The 24,714-nt window shown below is 39.2% G+C and overlaps 2 protein-coding genes across 2 annotated transcripts; one reads left to right on the top strand and one right to left on the bottom strand.

Moving 5' to 3' along the window:
• Positions 1–650: 650 nt before the first annotated feature.
• Positions 651–7,849, bottom strand: LOC100533258 (60S ribosomal protein L37). The gene is given in 4 exon segments (NM_001204568.1): positions 651–756; positions 2,547–2,631; positions 7,385–7,520; positions 7,834–7,849. Coding segments are annotated over 4 exon segments (306 nt in total). The 5' UTR covers positions 7,837–7,849; the 3' UTR covers positions 651–674.
• Positions 7,850–7,940: 91 nt separating this feature from the next.
• LOC101844981 (F-box only protein 4) lies at positions 7,941–21,964 on the top strand. The gene is made up of 7 exons (XM_005092080.3): positions 7,941–8,500; positions 10,624–10,835; positions 12,381–12,604; positions 13,407–13,540; positions 16,491–16,623; positions 17,015–17,181; positions 19,025–21,964. The coding sequence occupies exons 1-7, from the start codon at positions 8,141–8,143 to the stop codon at positions 19,103–19,105; spliced, it is 1,311 nt and encodes a 436-aa protein (XP_005092137.1). The 5' UTR covers positions 7,941–8,140; the 3' UTR covers positions 19,106–21,964.
• The last annotated feature ends 2,750 nt before the right edge of the window (positions 21,965–24,714 follow it).

Consider the following 24,714-nt stretch of genomic DNA (forward strand, 5'->3'; position numbering starts at 1 on the left):
AATTTAGTGCTGGGAAAAAGTAAGACAGAAATAAAAGGGAAAGTAAAGAAGTAGGATCTACCAGTGGCGCCCTCCAACCACATGAACCAATTTTAGTTTTAGCAAGAGATTTATGGCACATGTAACACAATAAGGTCATGTAAGTGCCGAAGAATAGATTATGCGTTACAAGAGAGTAACATACACACAAAAAAAGAGGGGAGAAAAGGATGACAGATGTTTTAGTTCTAGTAGAGGTTTTACTGCGCTCGCAACTGCATAAGGTCATATGAGCGCCTGAAGATTAGGTGTTACAAGAGAGTAACAAACAAAAAAGAAGGGGGGATAAGGACAATAGATGTTTGGTAGGAAAGAAACACAGCACCGCCACCCCCCACGACAGATGTTTGATTGGAAAGAAGGAGCAAACAACACCACAGCACTGGCCAACCAATGAAATGTACACCTCACAGCAACCATATGTACCATACGCTAAACCCGGGACAGTGGTCGTAATTTGTTTAGGAGGACAAAACAACCAATCTAACCATAAAAATGATAGTCCCCACCTTCCGTCGCACATAATCAAGGAATTATGTGAAAGAAACCACAATGTGTACACAAACGCGCAACGATAGAACACGAGAAAGGAGTGAACAACACAGAAATTTAGACGATCACTTTACACCTTTAATTTATTTTGTTGCAACAGCTGAAGAGGCCGGGGCTGCTGCCTTGTTTCTAGGTTTGGGCACAGTTCCCTCACGGAAACCGTTTCTGAAAAAAAAAAAAAAGAAAGAAAAAAGAACGCTAAAATAATTTTACTGAACTGAACATTGGAAGAGATCAATCTCTGAAAATATTACTTCAACATAATATATACAAATTTCAAACAAATCATTTCCATGCATATGACCAACAAGTTAAAAATGAAAGTGACAATTTTGAGAACCTCATAATCCTTAAGCACTAAGTGACCTTGATGCATCATGTCACCAAATTCAAAATTAACAATGAATTAAAAAGAAAGTTATTGTCTTAAAATTTAGATAGCACCAAATCAGGCCCACTGTGAACAACTTACATCGATTCAGAAAATGAAACCAGATTTTAGCTGTGTACCACCTGCAAAGTTTAATCTCATGCAGTGATAAATTTCAAAGGGTTTCTGCGTCCCCGCTTGTCTCCCACAAGTCTAGAGATGTAGATTGCGTTTGACGCCGGGAAAAGCCGAATTAATATCACAATCGTGACCGGCAAAAATGAACTTTAAAGACGTTATCGGATTTGGTTTTCAAATAATATTCGAGATCTTTTATGTATTTTCCCGCGTCTTGGCGATTTTTTTCAAATCCCCGGGTAATTCCCGAGGCCTCGCAGTCACTCTGCTCCCAGCAACTCTCTTTCTGATTGACCAGCTGTTGCGGTAGCGGCGTTTAGCGGAATATTGAGACCCATGATTTAAACACCAAAGGCCAAATATATACCACGGGAAAGCCTGTTTAAAACTCTACAGTTCTCCGCCAATGAAAAGACGGCATTTAATCATCCCTCTTTCCGCGAAGCATTTGAACGCACGCGTGTACATTTTTTAACCGGTCGACCACGCGGGGTTTTGCTTTCTTCGGCGATTCTCCAGCTCCTAATAACCGGACATATAAACAACTTACACCATTGTAACGAGGAAAAGCTGAACCTTTACAAGGTTACGGCATTTGGTGTTTACAGCAAAAGAGCAAAGAAACAGAGATCGGAATTACACTGGTACCACGCGGCCGAGAGGCCCAGAGTGCCTGTGTTTACGCTACCTAACTTTGAGGACACTATAGAGGAAAAATAGATCTCTTACCATCTCAACGTCGAATATCAAGCTCCATATAGTTTTCGGTATACCTGATACGAAAGGCTTCTGACAAAAAATTTAAGATATACTATGTGTACAAACTTCAACGACCACATATCATTAGTTTGCCCTATTTTCTGATTGGTTGCCAAGTTTCATTCAAATTGGTCCAGAAATAGCGCAGAACGAGTTTCAGAAAGTAAGTCACTTACGTTCCAACCCGGTCCCAAAATTAACAGCGCGCGGAAGCCCGAATGGCACTGCTAGAATTTCTATCTAAAATCAAGTCAGCGTACTTGATCAATGCGTAAAGTTTCTTTCAGCGGAAACAGAATTCGTGAATGAAAGAAAGAAGGAAATTCACACAAAAAGTTCGCTTTCTTGGCTAGCCAGATTTTGACAAATCCACAAGTAGGTAAAATTGTATCGCCAAACAACCTGCAATGAATGCATAGTGGAATAATGATCAATTGCAGGAAATGTACAGTCCAGCAGGTTTCTCACGAACCTGTTGCCCTGAGAATCACCGGAAATATCAGGAACTTATACAAGATGATACGAGGGCGAGTACAAATCTTTTGCTTTAGAATTCTGGTAGCCATATATGCTATTGATGGAGTTGATAATGATGGGGGAGAAAGTATGGATTTCTGTAAAAGTACATAAGATTGGAAGCACCAACTAAACCACATAAAGTGCCCCGAAAGCTTGTAATTCTGCTCACCTGAACCGTCTGAAAACGACCTTCATGTGCCTCATCCTTCCAGTGCCAGTAGTCTTCCTTCTCTGGGCTTTCTTAGACCAGTTGTCTGGGGGGGCAAAAAGAAACTCATTAAATCATATTAACATTTCCTTCACAGTACCTCATAACAATGTTATTGAACCAAAGAAAAAACCACTCGAGAAAGAGTCACCATATTCAGGTCATCATCTTCAAATTACAAGATGAATAGATGACAACAAATTGTGTAGAATATCCTCAGAACAGATAATATACATACAATAACAACAACTGCATTTATAAAGTATAAAGAGCATAAAGCTCTACATGTTTTACAACGCGTATTATACCAGCAGACCCTAGAACAATCAGAAACATTCACAGCTTCCTGGGAAGCATACAGCGCAAGCAGCCAATTATAAAAGCACCCAAACCCTGACAAACTGACAAGATTTACTTTGTTGTCAATAGCCAGGTACTCATTCCCACTCCCACCTGAGTGAAGAGATAGGGTGTTCAGCGAAGACCCACTTAAAAAAATGCTCTCTCAAGATAAAAAACCATACCACCTATTTCTTGAAGCCATTATAATATAAAGGCGACAAGACTAACCTTTAACCAATAAATGAAAACTTTAATCAGGAAACATTGATTTAACCCTATCTATATATCGTGTTTTACTTTACTATGGCATACCACCACTTTCCAAAGAGGAAAATTTCTCGTTAATCCAATCCGTACACTTTGCAAAGTAGTCTGTCAAATGATATTTTTGGAGAAATACTGAAAGGTTTCAAAGATATCCTCCCACTAGAAGTATTCTAAAGTAAAGGCTGGCACTATTTCTGCGAATGTTCGGGAAAATAAAGCTAGGCACTATTTCTCCGAACACTCTGAAATCACATCCTTTCCCGCAAACTTCGGATATATATACAGATCTATAATTATATTACAGGCCTACCAAAGATTGTTCGTATACAATATGGTTCAATCGGTCCAAAAAATGTCAGCAGTCAATATTTATAAAGAAAAGCTACAGTTCCAAACAGTTTTTCGCTACAGATATGACGTGTTGCCTATGAAGGGTGCTGCTCTTAAACTTAATGTGTTGTGATCACACGTGTGCTGTCTAGATCTAGACCTATGGATGGGGGGTTATTGATAACGGAACGACAAATAGAACTAGCATCTGTGTTTGTCAAGTTTTTGGTCCCCGAATAATAAAAGTCAAATAAATTTATTTTAAAAAAGAAACCGAACCTCCTTACTTTTGAAACAAAGTTCACTTAGCTTCACTTCGTTTCTTTCTCACTTGTCACCCCGTTGATTTGTTGAATACGTTCCAGTTACATACATACGATTTGTATTGCTGCTCCTCTTTTATTTTGTTGGTGCGTAATTTTTTCTCTCATTATTGTTCTGATGTGTTGTTTTTCTATTATTTTTTTTTGTTGGGGAAAAAAAGGGTGTGTGTGTATTGTACAGTGTAACGTCATTCAATTTAGTTTAGTTTAGTTAAGTAGGGTTTTTTCGGTGCTTGCAACTGCATAAGGTCACATGAGCGCCAGAAGATTAGAGCTGTTACAAGAGAGTAACAAACAAAAAAGATGAAGGGGAGATAAGGACGGTAGATGTTTGATAGGAAAGAAGAAGCAAACCACACCAGAGCACCCGCCAACCACCCACATCATTCAATTTGATGTTTCTACCTTCATTAGATTCTAAATATATATACATATGTATGTATATATAGAGATTTAAATGTGTTTTGTTAGAACGTTCCACTAAAACAGATTACATGGACTGACACTGGCAGGCCCCTTAATGTGTGTGATTCCATAATTTACATGTAATATCCTGTACTTAAAAAAAAAATTACCCACATTTAGGGTTAAAAGAGCCAATCTTCCTCGGACAGGTGGACACACGCCCTTATTTGTTAATTTTTGTGGTTGTTTATGGGCTGTTCTAATTTTGATTTCATACTGTTGTGAAACCTTTCTTTTTCCCGTTTTTACACTCATCTAAAAATCTGTAGACTATCTCTTGAAAATTGAAATAGATCTAGACCCAAAAATTTGCTCCTTCCCAGACCCCCCAGAATGGCAGAATGAAAGTTGGCGCCGAACTCTCGCAAATAGGCAAAAAATCAAGAGACCGGAAGCCGGAAACCGTTTGGAGAAATAGCCACTTCGTATGCTAAAATGTGAAGAATACAACCCTGGGGGCACAAAATGACCCCAGGGCGTATGGATAGGGCAAAATAAGGCGTCAATATCTGATGAGCCAGCACTGCTGTGACTCGACATGTCTAATGTAAGACCCATACTTAAGCCCAACTAGCTATTCAGAATTCAGATCTAATTGCATTATATCGGCCAGGTTCTCAAGGAAGATAGAGAAATCAAACAGCCAAAAGATGCAGACAGTGAGACTGCCAAACCGGCTTCTCAGTTTTCCGGGTGTGTGTGTGTGTGTGTGTTGTCGGTTATTTTAAGAATCAGTTTACATAACAATGACAGCACAGGCTCCCTATCTACATTATATTACAAAAATTGTTACTGCCTAGTCTAGATCTAGAATATTCTTTATCAGAATCAGCGCTTTGATGTTCATTTACATTGAAATCGGAATCCCCACGGTCTAAAATATCCAAAATTTTCTAAACTGTGAAAGTCGTAAAACACTTGATTTCGTGCTGCCAATTAGGTGGTTGGCGGGTGCTCTGGTGTGGTTTGCTCTTTTCCCATCAAACATATCTCGTCTTGATCTCTCCCCTCTTTTTGTGTTTGTTACTCTTTTGTGCCGTAGCTCTTACTAGAACTAAATGTGCTGCCGCACCATCGTACTGACGAAGTGTTGCGAGAACAGACACCAGTCAGAAAAATGAAAATAGGGCCTCAGTGCGACTAACTTTCCTTCCAATTCCGGTGAAACTGCACGAAACGAATATGTCAGCTGCAGTTAGAAATGGTTCACACAGTATTTGCGCAAATACTTTACAGAGGAAAAAATGCGAAACTTGTGTATGCCAAGGGTGCATGAACAGCCCCTTGGGAAAACATTGGTGCTCGAAATGCTGCGTGAAACGTCTAATCGAAATTCTAAAATTTGCTTCAGTGTTTGCCCTCTGGTGTTGCCTTCAGCAGCCAGTCTTATCTTTCAAAAGATCTATGCCCCCACCACCCCAACTTTGAATGAACTTTGGTGACCGTACACAAGTGCTGGCACTCACACGCAGATGCGAAGCGCGCAGGTTCACTGACCGGTGGCGATGGCAAGCCCGACAAGCCAAAAATCGAATGACGCTTGCAGATTTATTTGCACTAACAGTACGGCACTACTCAAGCGGCAGTGAACGGAGTTTTTTTTAACGACATTGTGCACTCTCTTCCGACATTTATCCGACTTTGCTGGAAACCATGAGGGGAAAATTTGCAGAAAAGTGCTTTTCCCAAGAATACGATATCTGACCATGTCAACACTGCCACCCCAATGACCCCCCCCCCCAATGGAACTAGCATTCAACTCAAGATTCACTGAAACGATTCCCATTTTCTTTTTTCCTCTACTCATTCAAATACGCTACATTCCACAAACCCATGCACAAATAAACTCGGGACTCAACAAAGTCACATGCAAAAGTGAGGTAAGGTTCTTTATGCTCTTTCGGTAGTCTCCCCCCCCCCCAATAAAAACATATGGGGGGAAGGGGCATGCCCCTCTGAATTTTACCATTGTTTGATGTTTTGCAGTAAGGTTTGACATCTCTCGCTCGCCGCTCATCAAACAGATTCTAGATCCAAATAAAGGGGGTGGGAACTACCAAAAGAGCGCCAGTTTTTTTGTAATTTGCCCAGCCACTGAAAAGCACTAAAACAGACGGGATCTACATAGACTAGATCTAGATATAACCATGGGCTCTGCTACCAGGTCTGTGGAACCAAATATTCGGTAGGTCAAGTAAAAATCAAAACTAGCCAGTGTATTATTAGGCAAACCGGCTGTCATATGATGTGTATGTTTAACTGCACTGTTACCAGCAGTAGAGGAAGAGATCACAGACTGTCTGCTTGTTTTGTTAGGATGGGGGTTTGGAAAAAACCAAGTAAAGGACATTGTAACCCCAGACCCAGTCTTGAGCCCTAGAAGCGCTCAGTGTTTCACTGGAAGTAACCCCCCAAAATGCCCTGCTACCACGGCTGATCGGTTGTAAACATAGGGGTTTGGCAGGGGGATATCAGCTAAGATACTAAAGATGCATAGGCTACCTGTTACTGAAAAATGACCATTTACGGCTCAACAGATGAAAAAAACAACAGGCCATATAAAACCATCCATATCTTTTCTTAAAGCTGATAGAATGAGCCATTCAAAAATGATATGCCTAAGTGATCAAACAAAACGCAATTAACTCAACAAAAACAATTAGGCTAGATCTAGAATCTAGATAGATCTATCTAGATTTCTTGATCATTGTCATTAGCACAGCGGAGCAAGGGAAAACACATAGCCTGCAGTCGCTCAGCTGGATCGCATCACTTTATCAAATTTATTGATCGATATCTTGGCCAAGACACGCTCTACAAGGTCAAGATAACTTGCAGAGTCATTGGTCACTAGATCTATTTATAACTTTGACCTGTAATTTCCCTCGTCCTGAAATTTTCCATTATTGAAAAAGGCCAGCGTCTAGCCTAAGACTAAGAGTAAAGTTAAAGGCTAAACGGGACCGCAATTGTACAGGAGTGCCCCCCCCCCCCACTCCTTGACCCCCGGGGGTAATATAACGAACCCCTATTCTTTCAAATTTGCGTGAAAATCATAGAAATCAGACTCACAATGCCTCTGACGGGGACTTGGGTAGCCACACCTTGCACACATTTTTTTCTGAATGTGAAAGGATCTGTGCCCACACCTTCGACAGAAAGTGTGGGTCTTATTGTGCCTCTTTCCAAAGCTGGACGTACCCTTAGTCTGAAAAGATAGAAAAGCTTGGAATAAATCGCAAAAAGGAACATGAACGTACAAAAACGAAATTGTTCAAGTCATTCAACAAAAAGATCAACAAGGCACTTCAACCTTTTGTGTAGGTATCGATAAAAGGAACAGCACAACATCCTTCAAATGATGATATTATATCTGCAACATTAAGCCATATACATTATAAATACCACCTCGACATTAACAAACTGACACTACTAGAGCAATATTGAACAATCACTCAATAAAAACAGCTCTAATGTGTCGATGTTCAAAGATTGGTTTATCAATAAATTCTGAAACCCACCATTTCGCTATGACTGAAAGTACAAAAAGGAAGTAGCTTTAAGTTAGCAGGAGTAACGTCCCTTGTTGCACTTGAGAATCACTTCCGTATGTCATATGTCACGACTGTTTACAGTGGCAACAAGGAAGTTACACGTGGAACAACACACGTAGTTATTTTAGCCGTGGTACTCATTTTTGTCACTATATATATTTTAATTTGTGTGTTAAAATGTGCTTACTATACCTAGTAATCCGGACTGACGCTTTGTGTGTTAAGACCAAGGAGAAAGAGAAAGATTCACCTTTCACAGACCAACTTGTTCAAAATGTGTGCAATGCTTGTTGAATCGCCCCTCGCTGCTGTCACTCCACTTTCAAACGTCAAGTGTGGTAAAAGAGAGACACAATCACGTTCATGTGAAAACGACAAGGAAGACTTGCCTTTGTTTTTGGCTTCTATACAAAATTTGCTCGTCAAGTACAAGATGTACAGCAAGTCACAAAATGTGCCTGTGGCCTCCGGAGGGTTACAGCAGTTCGTCACTCAAAAGTTGAAGAAGCAATCAGAGGGCTCCAACTTCAGCTTGATGAAAAGTTTGCGGGCTCTTTATGGCAGAAGTGAATCTGTCACTCTGCCAGTTGACGAAAATGAAAATGGTGAAATAGCCTTTTTTCAGTATTTACCGGTAAGTGGTCATTTTATTTGCTTTTGTTGTCACTGTAGGCTTAATTGAGGAATAGTGAATATTCTCACCGGGTGTGCGAATAAGAAATAATTTTATTCGCACAGGGTTGAACCTTCGTTGATTTTTGGACATCGTTTGTCTCACCTGGATATATCACCTTTTGGCAAAGGCTTTGAATGTTAAAACAACTGTACACTAAGTATATCAAACTTGTTTCAGTTTTTTTTAGGGTTAAAACATGCACTCGTCTCTCTGTATCCCTCTCTCTCTCTCCCTCTCTCTCTCTCTCTCTCTCTCTCTCTCTCTCTCTCTCTCTCTCTCTCTCTCTCTCTCTCTCTTTCTCTCAAGGCGCAAGGACAACAAAACTTGAATTCCAATTTCAGTGAGGGTTTTTCCTATATCGCATTGCACAATTAGAACTAGATCTAGATCTAGATCTCCGAAAAGTCCTCGCAGAAGTCCGCCCATTGCTTCAGATGGCGCTGGAGTCTTTGTTTTGAAGCTCTCTTTCATGCTGGAGTCTTTGTTTTGAAGCTCTCTTTCATTTCTCAAGAAGAAGAATAGGATATAAGCACAGTCTGTCAATTTCAGTTGTATTGTTTTTCACACAAGTACGGTAACCCGGCTGTTCGCAAAGTCAGCACTTTTTTGAAGATGGCACCAAATTTTGAGGAGATTTTTTAAAATTGGCTCAAAGAGAGGAGTGAACTATCTTACTATTCATGATCTTTGTTCCTACGCAGTGAGGGGGGGAGGGGATGAGGAAATGCTAGGTCTGTGATGATGGTAGTGTGGCAAGCACGGAAAAGGATAAAAAAAGCAGAGGCTGACAATAGTTTTTTCTGCTCAGTCTTCACGAGAGAGGACACAAGAGAAATACCCGAGTTTCAGCACAGAGATGTTAATTGTAAGATTGAAGACATATGCATATAACTAAAAAAGATGTGCTCAAGAAGCTTGCTAAGCTAAATTCCAACAAAGCTCAGGGTCCAGACAACATCCTATCATCCATCCTCAAACAATGCGCCACTGAACTAGCTGCCCTGCTGGCAACTCTAATGAATAGGTCACTGCAGGAAGGAGTTATACCATTTGAGTGGAAGCCAGCCCATGTTTCACCTATCTTCAAAAAAGGCCAAAAAAAACCACCCCAGGAAACTATCGTCCAGTGAGTCTAACGAGTGTGGCCTGTAAGTTATTGGAATCCATCATCAGACATCAGAGATTTACGACCAAATTAATTTGCTTTCATTCTATAACATCATTAATTTTTGTCTTTGTTTTTGTCAATTGGATCATCCACACAGATAGACAGTTCAGAAATTAGGAAAGTCTTGTTTCACACCGGGTGAGAATAGCCAACGCTGGCAAGTCTCGCCCTGGGTGAGAGTCGATTGCATTTTTAATTCTCACCCGGGGTGAGAATAGCCTCTTCCAATTGATAACAACGGCTAACATACTATAAGCTTTTATACTGGGCAACTGATGGAATGTTTCAGTGATTGAGATGTCAGAGAGACTGTCCTAATATTATGGAGAAAAGTGAAAAGGGGGGTGTGGGGGTGTGGAGGAGTGACCTGATGTGATTTGTTAATCGAAGTGGCTAGCCGCACGGCCTGCCAGTCTAGCCGTACTTAGGTTAGGCCCTTATTTTGACTGAAACCTGTTGAGTACACATGTCTCATAGTAGTTATTCAGGTTTAAAATACATGCATGTCAGTAAGGCACCTTTTGGTTTTGTCTGAAATACACTTTAGGTATTGCAGACTACAATTTTATTTACAATAGTATTTTTAGCTTTTTGTCAGACTAGCCGTACTTAGGTTAGGCCCTAGAACTATTGTCCAAAACCTTTTGAGTACATAACCTTTCATATTATAATTCATTTACAGCAGATAAATTTTTGCAATCCTTGTCACTTCAATGAATAGGTCTGTTGTTTTGTTTATTTTTTTTCTAGTGTATATATTATGTTTGATATTGTTATGAAAGGGCAATGTTGACCTGAATTTGGAACAATATTTGAAATAATAAGAAACAAGGCTAGTAAATTGTTTTAATATTACATATATTACATTTCCCAATTAAAACATTAATCCCGTTTTATTTTTTTTGCTCCATAGGTTGATCTGAAACTCTACATCTTCTCATTTCTTGATGCTAAAGCCCTCTGCATGGCATGTTGTGTCTGCCAAGAGTGGAGTCAGCTTACATGTGATGAGCTCTTGTGGCAACACCGGCTTCAATGTGACTTGAAAATGTGGCCCTTGATCTCTCATGTTACAAATCCTCAAATGTACTCGGACGTTGAATGTGAATGGTCAACTAAGGAAATGTAAGTTTCCATCCATTTTGTGTGACATCATTTATTTTCAGTTTAACATTGTTTTACACAAATAAATCATATATATGGCACTACTTTAAACTAAGTCTTCTGTTGATGTAGGAAATTTTCGTTGCAGTGGATGATCTTTTCTTGGAAATGTTTGCTGGCAAAAGATAAGTGAGAAAGAGAACTTGAAGGATTTTAAGCTAGTTTTGCAGGTGTTATATTATATTTTATGTATCTTTGTATAATAAATTTCCTTTTTGTTTTTTATAATGAGGATTTTTGTGCTAATTTTATATATATTAGACCTGCATGTTTGCCGACAATCGTCTGAAATCCGACAATCGCGACCCGACCCGCGAGCCGGTTGATGCTATCGCTAGGCCCACCTGTATCAGTCAATGTGCGAAGTACGAGGCCTGGCCGTCTGCCAGCGCCCCCCTTTTTCTCCCGTCGGCTTTGTCGGCACTTTCGTTTTTGCACTGACTGCCGACGTCGGCGTTTCCGGCATAATTGTCGGAACCTGAGTAGAAATGCGAATACGAAAAAGGATGACATCCTAAATTATCTACTTTCAGTTTCGTGCTTGAGCGGTCATTTTGAATTTCGTATGTTGACTAATTCAATTGTTCAGATCATGTGGATTCATTCAATTATTTCAAGTCCGACTTACTTGTTCTTATAGAATCTAGATCTAGATCATTATAGACCTCAATGGAAGATTCATTATATTCCAATTCTATTGTGTCAAACCCTATCATAGGTTGTGCTGTAATATTAATGTTGGTAAAAAGCATTTCATCAGGTGCGTGAATTATTTATTTATTTAGATTCTAGACTCGGCTGAGTCCCTCTGTTCAGAATCGGGTGCAGATTTCTAGTTCAAGGCCTATTCCTATTCACTTGTTCTACAAGATCAAGATCTAGATCTAGATAAATTTAGATTTCTAGATCTATATGGAGGATTCATTCCAATTCTATTGTGTTATTGTATCAAACCCTATTATAGCAATGTAGATGTAGGCCAACATAATTATGCCATATTATGCTCCTTGTTTGTTTTTGGAGTGTGGTTTTTAATTTTTTATTTTGGACTTGTGCTGGCCTTTTTACATATGGCCCGTTGCAGGTTCTTTTTTGGGGTAGGGTTAGAGTTAGGTCTCTTCTTTATTGTGTTTGTTGGGGTTGTCGCTCGTTACTCGGAAGTCCTTCCTTATGACACCCACAAAATTGACAAAAGCTTTTATATGGGGGGGGGGGGGGGGTGCGCAAAATTTTCAGACAATCTGGTTGAGGCTCACATGCAGGTCTAATATATATACTTCTACTTTTGGCTGAGAACTCTTGTTTTGAGAATTTTGGAATATTATGTTCCTTTACTTTTGTTGCCCTTTGTAAATTATGGGCCGTTCATATTTTATGACCTTTGAACGATCTGAGTTAGGATGGGGACCTCAGAACTCTTACAATTACAATAGAGGAATTAAGCCATGTAGAAACAGATAAATTAATGAATTGCACACACCATACAAAATTTTCTTTTCTTTTCAGATACCTGAGATGTTCACCTGATTTTCATAAACAGCTGCATCAAGCTAATTCCACCTTCCACCATGTGTCTTCTGTTTTGAAATATTTGATGCCTAAAAAAGTTCCTAAGGCAGCTATGTTTGGACCTGGTCTGGAACAGTCGACAAGTGGTCTTGTCCGGAAAATGCTTTATGAGGATAATCAGATATTCACTCGAGTTGCTATGTTCCCAGGACAGTTTGATGGTGTGTATTTTATTTTTCATTGCCTAAATACGGTAATGGATTAATTAGAATTTACATCAATAGCTGAGCAGAAATAAAAATCCTTTATTCTTACTTGGTGTTAACAGTATTGTAACTTTTTCAAAAGCTGTTTCTTTTAAAATACTAGAAAGTCCTTAACCAAATTGCTTATGTAATGTTTAGGGATCTAAGAGTAAAGGAGGGCATATTAATATTGTTTGTGTTTTAGTGTTGCATATAATGGAAAAGAAGAAGACCGCGTGTGTTTATGGTTTAGACTAACTTTAATGAGAATATGACAAGTACAGAAGTCCCCAAGCACCAGGGAAGTAAACAGGAAAAATGTAACAAGAGGGAAGAGAAACGTGTAACACAGAATTAGGGTACAAGAGTGCACCACAGTGTTTCCCATATATTACTAGGCTACATATTTGTGTTTACTTGACAAATATTTTGTTCTCAAATTGAGCCCACTCAAACATATTCTTTTCACTTCTCTGAACAATAATACTCACTCTCGTTGTCACTCCCTCACATACACACAGACAGACATATGCACACACACAGAAATGCTCACACATACATGCACCTTCAACATTCACACATCTCATGCAACCACCCATACCTTAAGTCCCAAGGACATGTTCAGATCCTTGCTTGCATTGTGTCAATGATTTATTTCTGGTGGAGAGTTTGATCACACATCATTGTCATTTTATTTTAAATGATCTTTAATTTTTCAGGAAAGAAAGAACATGCAAGTGAAGCTATAGAAAGTATATTTATTTCTCCCCCCCCCCAGGTGTTGGTGGAGGAATGACATTAAGGCTTGGCTCGGGGCACTCTGTGCATCTCTCAGTTCTGTACTCGGCTTCAAAACAGGAGAGGGAAAACCATGCTGCTGAAGATAGACTGCGACGCAACAAAATGCTGCTGGTATTGTCAAAAGCCATATTAATTTCTGATGGAGTAAAAAAGAAATTGTGATTTGTATGAGATGAACTTGACACCCTTTTTAATTTTAATTTTTTTTTAAAAGAGAGAGGACCTCTGATCTAGATCTAACATTTATCTTTAACAATAATTAATATGGTGTTGCCAAATGGTTGCAGAGCCATGACAACTTCAGAAATTTCAAGAAGGTCCTATTTCAAGTACTAGTAGTAAAAATACCCGTTCTACGAACGGAATAATAATGAAGAAGTATTAGGAAAGTTAAGAAAAGGAAAAAGACTGAAAAATAGGAAAGAAACCAAACATAAATATTTTACCTTGAATTTATCCATGTAGTAGCACCCCCTCTTGACTACCTCTAGGGCCTTGCCCTAGTCTAGGGGTAAGACGTCTTCCCCCTCTTTGAAGGAGTGGCATTTTCTCCTAAAGTTCCAGCTCAATCACTTTAAAAAAAAAGAGTTAGGCCTCATGCCAATTGTTGCTTCATAGAAGAACCTAATCTAGATTCTAGATCTAGCCTAGATCTCGTAGGATTATAAAGACATAGATCTATGCCAATAATTGAAAGTTAAGGAGCCTAGGCCCATAGATAGATCTAAGTTTAGAAATTCACATTTTTAACAACCTAGATTTCTAGAGGTCTATTCACAGCAGGAAAAATCCACTTTCAAGGATACTTTCATGATTCTTTATCTCGATCTAGATTCACCGACAGCCTAGATCTAGACTCTAGATCTATTCACAGTAGGAAAAAATCCACGTTCAATACTTTCATCATTCTTGATCTCGATCTAAGATTCGCTTATATAGATCTAGCCTAGATCTAGATCTTAGAATCTATAATGCACAGCAAGAAAAAAGCCCCTTTCAATATTCAATCGGTTATCGAAATACCACAGATCTAGATTCTACTTTCATTTCAAGATTCTTCTTGATCTCGATTTAGATCTAGATCTAGATTCTAGATGCACAAAATACATTTGTACACTCATCCTTCGGTGTGCGTGCTAAATCCTCTGCAGGAGAAATCTACTCTCAATACTTTCATGATTTGTTATCTTGATCTAGATTAGATATTAGATCTAGACATTGTTGATCTACACCAAAGATAGTAAATAACATGATGGGCCACTCAGCCAAAAAAATGTCCGCAGGAAGTATGCTCTTTGCTTCAGATGGCGCTGCAGTCTGTTTTGAAGCTCTCTTTCGTTTTTCCAGAAGAAGAATAGCCTGAATAGCACCTCCTTGCGTGCACAGATCGACTGCTGTTCATCAGCAGTTCGGGTTCGTTCAGTGCGGAGTTTTAGGTTATTTATATTTTAATGACCTCTCGCCTTTCATTCTAAAGTCAAATTAAACGAAGAAAACAATCACCCTTTCCTCCGGAAGAGGTTTTTTGTCAGCGTAACCATTTTAAAAAAGCGTTCTTCCGAAATTCATTCAAAAACTTGCTAGTTTCACTTTGATTTTTAAAAACTCAAGTAGGATAACTCTGTTCGCAAAAGGTGTGCTTTTGCGAAGAGGGCGCCACCGAATTTTGAGGACACTTTTTTAATTGGCTCAAAGAGAGAAGTGGCCCCTCTTGTTATGTAGACTCATTGTCTACACACAAATACACTGAACACAAAATATCCTTCGGCGCAGTTTGGCGTGGGCACTTAATCCACTGCAGGAGAAATCTACTTTCAATACTTTCATGATTTTTTATGTTGATCTAAATATTAGATCTAGACATACACACACACACACATGCGACTACACGCAGGGCGTAAACCGGGCTGCGATTTGCTGAACCTTTGAAATCTGACCCACAAATACATTAAGTAGGCCTAGCGTAGGCTACTACTTGGCGCTTTCGACGACACCCTCCCTGTCACTCTCACCACCCTCCCTTTGCAGTGCTTTCTGGCCTCCTCTATCCCTCTCTCTCTCTCTCTCTCTCTCTCTCTCTCTCTCTCTCTCTCTCCCAAGGTAGGGTAACATGTATTACTACTTGACTCTTCTTCTTCTCCTTCTTGTTCTCCCCCTCTTCCTCCTCTAATTCCTCGTGCTCTTCCTCCTGCTCCTCCTCCTCCTCCTCCTGCTCCTCCTGCTCCTCCTCCTCCTCCTGTTCCTCCTCCTCCTCCTCCTTCTTCTTCTTCTTCTTTTCTTCTCCTCCTCCATCTACACCTACACCTCCTCCTTCTTCTATGAGCGTTCCAAACCCGCTGTGAGAAGACGGTCAAAAGCGTGAGACCAAAACCGGGAATTCCCGTAAACTTACGTAATGTATAACTGAACACAAAATCCTTCGGCGCAGTCAGCACTCCGCAGTGAATATACAATGTCGAAGCAAATGATGGCGATTGCTACTAAAGGACTGAATTTAACTTAAAATGGGCTGTCTTCTTTCACATTTGATCTTAATGAAAACACAATAGTGCAACACTACGTTTCAAGTTAAGGGTACTGGCAAAATTCATATTTTTTCATTCTCTAGTTTCTGAGAATATACTATTAGCAAAATTTGGCCTTAGCTTCATTAGTAGTAAGATTTGCATGGGCTCTAAATCAAGATAACATTCATTTCACTGATTGCAATCAAGTATGAAATCAACTTTGCATATGGTTTAGGCCTTCTTGTTCATCGAACACAAAATGTGTAAAATTGAAAGTACCTCCCTGTAGGTCTCCATGAAAAAGATTCAAACTTTTTAAAAAGACAGTAAGAGCTCAAATGAATGTGCATTTCATCTGAACAAGTTAGTCATGCGTGTCATTGAGATGCTAACGTCCGTCTGCTTATTTGCTTACATTTTTAAATTATTTTTTTTTTTAGATCAAATGAGTTACATACTTTGGATCCATTCACGTACCAGTAACATTCTGAAGGTCTTACGGAATTTCATTATAATGCACATGTGTAACGTTTTGGTTTATTTAATATTTTCAGAGGTTGCCAGATGGTGCAGAGGGAGATGGTGAGAGTGAACCGCAATATGAGCTGACGCCTCAGATAAAGCATCTGTGTCAAACACTTGACGCTTTTATATTTGTCATTGATTCATCAGAGTCAAAGGAAGCAAGTAAGTCTATACATTTCCAGGATATTTCATGAGTAAACTTTCTTCTGTTATGATATTACTATTTAACTATTAGAACTCTTATAACACTTTTAAAGCCACATAGTCACAAGCACTATATTGACCCCTTACTTTTGTTAGAGGAATGCAGTTGGTCCTCTTTTCTTAATTCATTTTTGTTCAGAACCAAGTTGTTGTCTGCACCTTTAGTGATGTTTTTACTTCAATCAAAAGCTTTCGGTAAGATAATTTTCTGGCTTCACTTAATGGAATTTGATGAACTACTTGCTATTTCTTTATTCACATACAAGATTTTGTTTGTTTCTTTACAGATTTATCCTGATTAATTATTTCTATAACTATAACACTTCTAAACCCTTTGATGTTTTTGCAGTCACGAATGGCAGACTGGAGTTGAATGCTATGATAAGAGAGAGAAAGTCAGCACCACATATCCCACTGCTAGTCCTGTCATGTGTGAAGGATGCGAGTAAGCCGAGACTCCCAGCTTGTGAAATCATCGATTTGCTACGACTGTCATCTATATCTCAACCCTGGCTGGTGAGTTGTTTTTTTTTTTTCCATCTCAGAGTCAGATTGTGACAAACAAGAAAATAGTAGGCCTACCAGTAATTCTTTTGTCAGTTCTCTTTCTGAGATTATTAGATCTGCACTAATAAATTTTCAGCTATTTTCATAAAACTAGGAGTTGTACAAGGCATGGGTTAAATCAAAGCTAGATGAGGACAATGTGAAATACAGACTTGCAAAACGTCATAGCAAGAGGATAATCAGAAGTTCCAAGGAACAGTCATGGAAGGAATATGGCGAAATATCAAGTAAACTGTGCAAGCACTCACCACGACAGTTCTACAAAAGTGTCAAAGCAATGAGAATACGAGATGAACCACACAACCCAACAACAGTAGTCAATGACAAAGATGGAAACCTACTCAATGAAGAAGACAGCATCAAAATCAGATGGCAGGAGTATTTCAGGGAACGCCTTAACTCAAGCTGTCAAGGAAACACAATGAGCTAATTTCAACCACGATACACAGAAGAAGAAGAACTAAACATCTTAAGAATAGAGGTAGGCTACAGCAGGCACTGAAGAATAGCCCAAAGAACAAAGCAGCAGGCATTGATGGCATTACAACTGAAGCCATCCTGGCAGATGGAGAAACAGCAATCACCTGGCTGACCACAATATTCCAAAAAGCATGGAGAGAGAAGAAAGTTCCAGAAGACTGGCAGCTTGCAGTTGTGTCAGGTCAGTCTGGAAGAAGAAAGGCAGCAAGAAAGACTACAACACCTACCAAGGAATTTCCCTTCTGAGCCACACAGTCAGTGAGTTCAAGTATCTTAGTAGCATTTTTTTGGAAGACGGACATCTCAACAGAAAAATTGAAACTAGAATACAAAAGGCTAACAGCGTCAGCTACCAGCTTGCCCCACTCCTCAAACATCCTAATCTCCCCATTGAGACCAAAGCCAAGCTCATTAACTCTTCATCCCCACCTTGACCTACCAGTGCCAGACAAGGACGCTGTCCAAAAGTCTGGAACGTAAGATAACCACCTGCGAGATGAGATGTCTAAGGAGAGCCGTTAACAAAACCAGGCAGGACATGGTCAGAAACAAGATCAGAGAAATGGTGGGAACAACACCTGTCCTCCACTACATTCGAAGACAGACAATCAGGGTGTTCGGACATCTCACATGTATGGCACCTAACCAGCTTGCCAGTAAAGCCTACTGCAGGAAAGTATCAGGGTACAAGGCAAGAGGAAGACCAAGAAAGACCTGGATCCAGGGTGTTAAGGATACCCTGAGAACATACAATATCTCACCCAGCCAGGCCATCAAACTTATTAGAGACAGGAAACTCTTTCTCCCCTCGACACCCTAGGAGGTACAAGAGGACGGATAAAGTAAAGTAAAGTTTCATAAAATTCCAGCAGTGTTCCTGTTTATGCGTTTTTTTAAAAAGGCTGCATTTAATTTTCGTCTGTACCGTCCCAACAATGGTCCCAGAGAGTGTGTCTGATGTCATCACCCTGTTGTAAACCCCCTATTTTCTTCCTCTTTGCTCTCTGTGACCAAACTGCCATGGACCTATTGAAATAAAAGCGTGGTTATTCCTTTGCTTTGTTGTCAGGCAAGAATTCTCTATCACGCTAAAAGTAACCTGGCATAAATCAATTAAGTATAGATCCTCTCATTAATTATACCATCATTGTGTGTTGTCAATGGCAATTATTGTTCAGAGCAAAAATATTTTTGTCTTGAAATTATCAAACTAAACTTAGTTTTTTCCTTAAAAGTTTTATTATCATCTTAAAGTTCACTAAATAGGTGTAGAAATAACATTCCCCCCCCCTCCCCTCTGTTTATTTCACAGGTGATTGACTGCATTACTGACACTCTTGCATCTGTCGATGAGGGAATAATTTGGTTGGTTGATCAAGCGCGGTATAAATAGTATCTCATCCATAACAAACTAAAAAACTGAAAATGTACGAAAGTAGCACTAATGACAGCATGCCCTCAGACTGAAAGGCCGAAGCAAGCGGAGCTGGGCATGCCTTTTTGCTCCAAACCAATCTCCTATCAACAGTGCTCTTGTGTAGATTGTGATCTGAGCTTCAACTGTGAAGAAACTTCCTCAGCCCTCTAAGTCTTAGCTGTCAGAGTATTGTGCCAATGAGATCACAATCTGGTTGTTATGTGGTTTCTTGGACAGAGCTCATTGTCCTTTTCACAGTGTTTTAATTGTACATTCTCCAAATCAAGTTGGACTGTGGCTGTGATACAGAAATGTATATATATTTTATGTGTGTAAACACCCTTTTTTTCCCCCCTCTTTTCATCTTTTCAGATTGATTTTAACAACCTTCTGTTGACCATGCTCTTTCACACAATGTCAAGACTTTTTACTGAACAACGTTATTATTACAAGACTGAACTAATATTAATTGTTTTAATTCCCAGATCTCATCGTTACTAGAATACTCATAATTAGATAGAAATTAAGAGTAGTTGCTTTAATTATTCCATGAAAATAAAACTTTGGGGGTGGCAACGATGATAGACATTAAGTGCAGGCAAATGATAAACCTATGGCAGCATTATATACTCTTGATATTGTCTACATTCCGCAACTAAATTTTTACTCCAAAGTTCCTAAATAACGGTCTTCAAAACCACACCTTGTGAGACATTTTTCTTGTGGGAAGAGGACACTTTGGACTGAGGTGTCCAAATAAATGTTTGATAAAAATGAACAAATGGTGAACACAAATAAGAGTGAAATGCAACAGATTTGCGGGTTCTAAATTTTATTCTTGTGTTATGCACGTGTATTGTTTGTTTTTAACACTTTCCACCCACGCAGCGCGCACAAAACACTTGTCCCCACGAACCGGGATACAGGTGCAGTACATGCTATATCACACCGGCTCCGATCGGTGTCCCGTGGTGAAAAGGGATGGCTTCTTATAGTCACAGGTCGACGTCCTGAGGGGCAAAGTGTTAAAATGCATACATAGTAATAAATTCATACTTACAGAAAAGATTTCTGCAGCCTTCCGATTTCAATATGTGCGGGATAGACTATATATTATGTATGATTTTGTTAGATACAGCAAGGATACAAACAAATTGATTCTGTTGAATTCTGCGCTCTAAAAAATAGTGACGAACAGCCTGCAAATATGGGTCTGCTAAATTCTTGAGTCGGTCAAACTATAGCTGCTACCAGAACGTATGAGGACATGGCTTGAGATGTTTCAAAAACTGCTGAGTATTGTTATCTTTTATTCTGCACAATTACACTTTTAAGTTACAGCATCCCTGTTAATGTATGGTATGCATTGCGAATCTGTAAGACTAAATTACTGTAAGCATGATCTTACTGTACTTGACATGTCACTTGGGAGATTTAAAAAAAAATGTTTTACTTTGATTGTTCCTAGGTCTTTCCCACCCATCTGTTATTTTCTTTTATTTTTGGTTCATTTGATAATTGTTCCTGCCTTTGTTTTATTTGGTAATTGTTCCTGATCAGTTTGCCTGAAAATCATACTGCACTGATACTTTAGTTTGTCCGCAGTAAAAGCGGTCTCCTGAAAACAATTGACTGGTCAAAACAAGGAGTATAAATCTTAGAAATGTACGATGTGCAATTTTAATTAGACATTGAAACTTGTTTCTCCTTTTGATTAGCAGCCCTTTGATAAGTTTTAATAGCACTCTTGTGCCCTCAAGCTGTGATAATTATAATTATGTAGTTTCTGTTTTGCAAACTGTAGCATACTGAACCTGGGCTTTCCTCTCCTTAACCAATTGTAAGCCTATGTATTAATTTTGTTTCTTGCTGTTTAAGTTATTTGTTCTTCTTGCACATTCAGTTAAGCATGAGGAAATGGTGTCAATAAGTTAATAAGTCAATTTCTGAGAAAAGCATTTGTATAAACATTTTTTCCATGTGAAGTTTCTGTTTAAAACTGCATAAATAAAGTAAATATGAAACAGTTACTTATAGCTGGGTACCCATTCTCACCTGGGTGAAGTGAGAAAAATTTGTGTAAAGTGACTTTCCCCAAGGACACATCATCGGGCCCCTGAAGGGATTTGAACCCACAACCGAGTCCGATAGCCTAACCATAAGGCTAGCATCTGCCCTCGATTTTTGGCATTTTTTTAAAACGCGAATCGCGGCTGTGAGTTTTTTCAACAACAAAAAAAACAACACTGCGGGGTATTAAAAAACAACAAAAACGGGGAATAAAAATTGAAAAACTAACAAAAAGAAACCGAACCTCTTTACTTTTAGAAAAGAAAGTTTATTTTCACTTCCGCTTCACGTCGTCTCTTTCTCACCTGTTGACACCATGTTGATTTGTTACTTTCCTGTGAAGAATATAAGTACATTACATTCTATTTATATATTGCTGTTTCTCTTTAATTTTTCCCTCTGTTGTGTTTTAATTTGTTGCTGTGTTAATTTTTTTGTTATTGTTCTGATGTGGGTTATTAATTTTTTTCCCCCATTTATATAGTGTAATGCCATTTAATTTAATGTTGTTCCTACCTTTTTTGAAATATATAAATGTTATATTAGAGCGTGTCTCCACCAAAACCGAATGCAGACACAGGCTAGCCCCTTGTGTGTGATTCCATAATTTACATGTAATATCTTGTACTTTTTTCTTAAATTACACATGATTAGTATTCTTCGAATAGGTGAACACACGCCCTTATTTGTTAATTTTTGTGATTGTTTATGTGCTGTTCTAATCTTGATTTCATTCTGTTGTGAAACCATTATTTTTTCACGTTTTTTCTCTGTGTTGCTACAAATGATATTCTGGATGCTTAAAACAGAGCACAAGAAATTCTGGTGCTTTAGATTAAGCTACCTCTATCAACGTATTACAGTCCGTGCCGGCTTTAAGCATGGTCATCGGGAGAAAGTTTAAGCGTGCTTAATGCCAAAGCGTGCTTGAGTGCGAAGTAGACATAATCCAGAGATTTTCATGTAGAAAATTTCCAGTGCTATTTCCCTTTGTTTGTAAGTAGGCCTATAGCGGTCCTGCAAAAGTGTGCACTGTTATTTTTACCTGCCATAGTAGTTTTTGTTTGCTTGTTTGTTTTTGTTTTGTGATCGAATGGGAAATGAAAACTTAATAATTAAGACGGCCAGTCACGATACAGCACACTAGGCCTATACACTGCCTGTGCGTACTACTGCCCGCTGTGCCACATTCATACCACCGCCTTCATCCCACCTCGCGCGTGATATACAATCAGGATTAATGGATAGCGCGGGTCAAAGGTGAAATCGCAGCCAGCCTCCCTTTCTCGTCACCCCGACTCTCTTTTTATATTTTTGTCTGTAGCTTTGCCCAAGGCTTGATCTTATGTCCACGCGCGCGGTGTGGTGCGTATCTCTGCCTTCCTCTCCGCCCGTGTGAGTGTGTGTCTCAATCACTTGCGTTCTTTCACTTTGTGTTTCTCTTAACACACTCACTGCAGCGGTGTAAACTGTGTTCGAACTTCGATGGGTCATCATCAAAGTATTGACTGTCTTGTAAATGAAGCGTGCGTGAAGCCGAAGTTACCGTGCTTAAACTTAAAGGCGTGTAATTTATATAGCAAAAATTCGGTAAGAGCCATTTAGCGTGCTTGAGTCTGAAATGTGCTTTATGCCGGCGTGCTTAAAGTCGGCACGGACTGTACTATATATGTCATCACAGAGAATTGAAAGTTTGAAAATTAATGGCAACTTCTATGGCAACTTTTACCATTTTTGGTGGCAACTTTTTGACCAAAAAAATGACAACAAACGCAGATGCTAGATAAGACCACCGACTCTACTAATAGAGCATAGTTGACCATGACTTGATACAAATTGTCATATTATGTAAGACATTGTGGTGAAACCAGGCACTCATCAAAATAATGAAATCAAATAAACAGGCATTTTTCTGCCAGTTTGGCAATTTTTATTAAATTTTTTTTTTTTTTTTTTGGTCTGCACCTTTTATGTCCAAGTAGCAACGCATTTCAATGTGAATTTTTTTTTAAATTGGAGAACGATTTCGGACAAAAAATGTGTAAATATTTAGTTTTCAAGGACTGTCAAGCTACTGAAGTGACCAAATTTAGGCCTGGATCGATAACAACAGCCAAACTTTGGCGGCCATTTTCTACATAATTTTTACCTCTGAAATCAGGCGACCCCCACCTTCAAATCGTGAATATCTCTACTTCTATTCAAGATGGATTGGTATCTTTTTCATCAAAAGGAATGCAAATGAACAAGTTTTCAGAGGGTACTACATGTACTAGTTCTATATAGCCCAAATTTGCCGAGTGCTTGATTCCACTGCATCGTGACACACACATGATGTCCAGCTATGATGAATGTGAGGGAAACCGGATCAGCAGACATAGGGGATGTACTGAAACTAAGTGATTTCATACAAGGGAACTGACACTTGCTATTTTGCGTATTAGTCACAATTTTGTTTTTTGGCAAGTCTCTTTTGGGATATATATTTAGACAGGCAAAAATGGTATTCACTGTGTGTGCTTCTTAGTACATTCCTCAGGGAGATTTCGGTACAACAGCGGTGATATATTGTTATGTGTAGATGAACTTACGCGTGTTTGTGTGTGCACAGTCTGCAGAATGGTGGAGAGTGTGTGCATGAATATAATTGTAAAAAGGGAAAATGCAAGGGTATTGATAGTAAAAATTGTGTACACATGATGTAATTATGTAATGTTTACCTACTGTTGACTTCCAATCAAAATAACCAGTTGGTCGAATAAAGTTATTTCTTTTTTATTTGATCTCATCTCGTTTCATAAGGCATTCTGTTTGAGTGTGTGAAAGCTCGATATGGCGCACATAATACCCACTGCTCTTTGGCACCATCTGTTCAGTTTGATAGGCAGGGCTAGCCAGATGTAGGGAGCAAAGTGACCATCATGCCACAATCCGATCATCCAACTCACGGCCTCAAAAACAAACTTGTTTGTTTTCAAGGCCACGAGTTGGACGATTGGTTGGTGATTGGTTTGTATGAGAGAACCTATCTCCCAATAGGCACCGAGTATAAGGTCAGGGGTAAACAAGGCCTGAGTCATAAACCATGAACATCTGTACGTTGGCCAAGCTCGTGTCACAAGCTGCTCGGCTGTACCCTCCACCTGACTTTCTACTTTTTGGAAAAATTGGCGATGGAAGTTTAGTTTTTGTAAGAGTTTTACAACCAAATAAGGTCATAGTCATAGAGATGCTGAAGATTAGAGGTGTTACGAGAGAGTAACAAACACAAAAAAAGAAGGAGAGATCAGGACGATGGATGTTTGATAGGAAAGAAGGAGCAAACCGCACCAGAGCACCTGCCAACCACCCGCTGGGGATGGAAAAAAACAACAAAAGTATCAGGTCTTTTTTAACAGCAGTTGTGCACTTTGCAAAATACTTCTAACCAATTAGTAATTTTAGTTGGCGGGAGTTCTGATGTGATTTGCTCCTTCTTTCCTTACCTCTCCTCCTTTTTTGTGTTTGTTTCTCTC

This window comes from Aplysia californica, unplaced genomic scaffold (assembly GCF_000002075.1).
Source record: "Aplysia californica isolate F4 #8 unplaced genomic scaffold, AplCal3.0 scaffold00040, whole genome shotgun sequence".
NCBI classification, from domain to species: Eukaryota; Metazoa; Mollusca; class Gastropoda; order Aplysiida; family Aplysiidae; genus Aplysia; species Aplysia californica.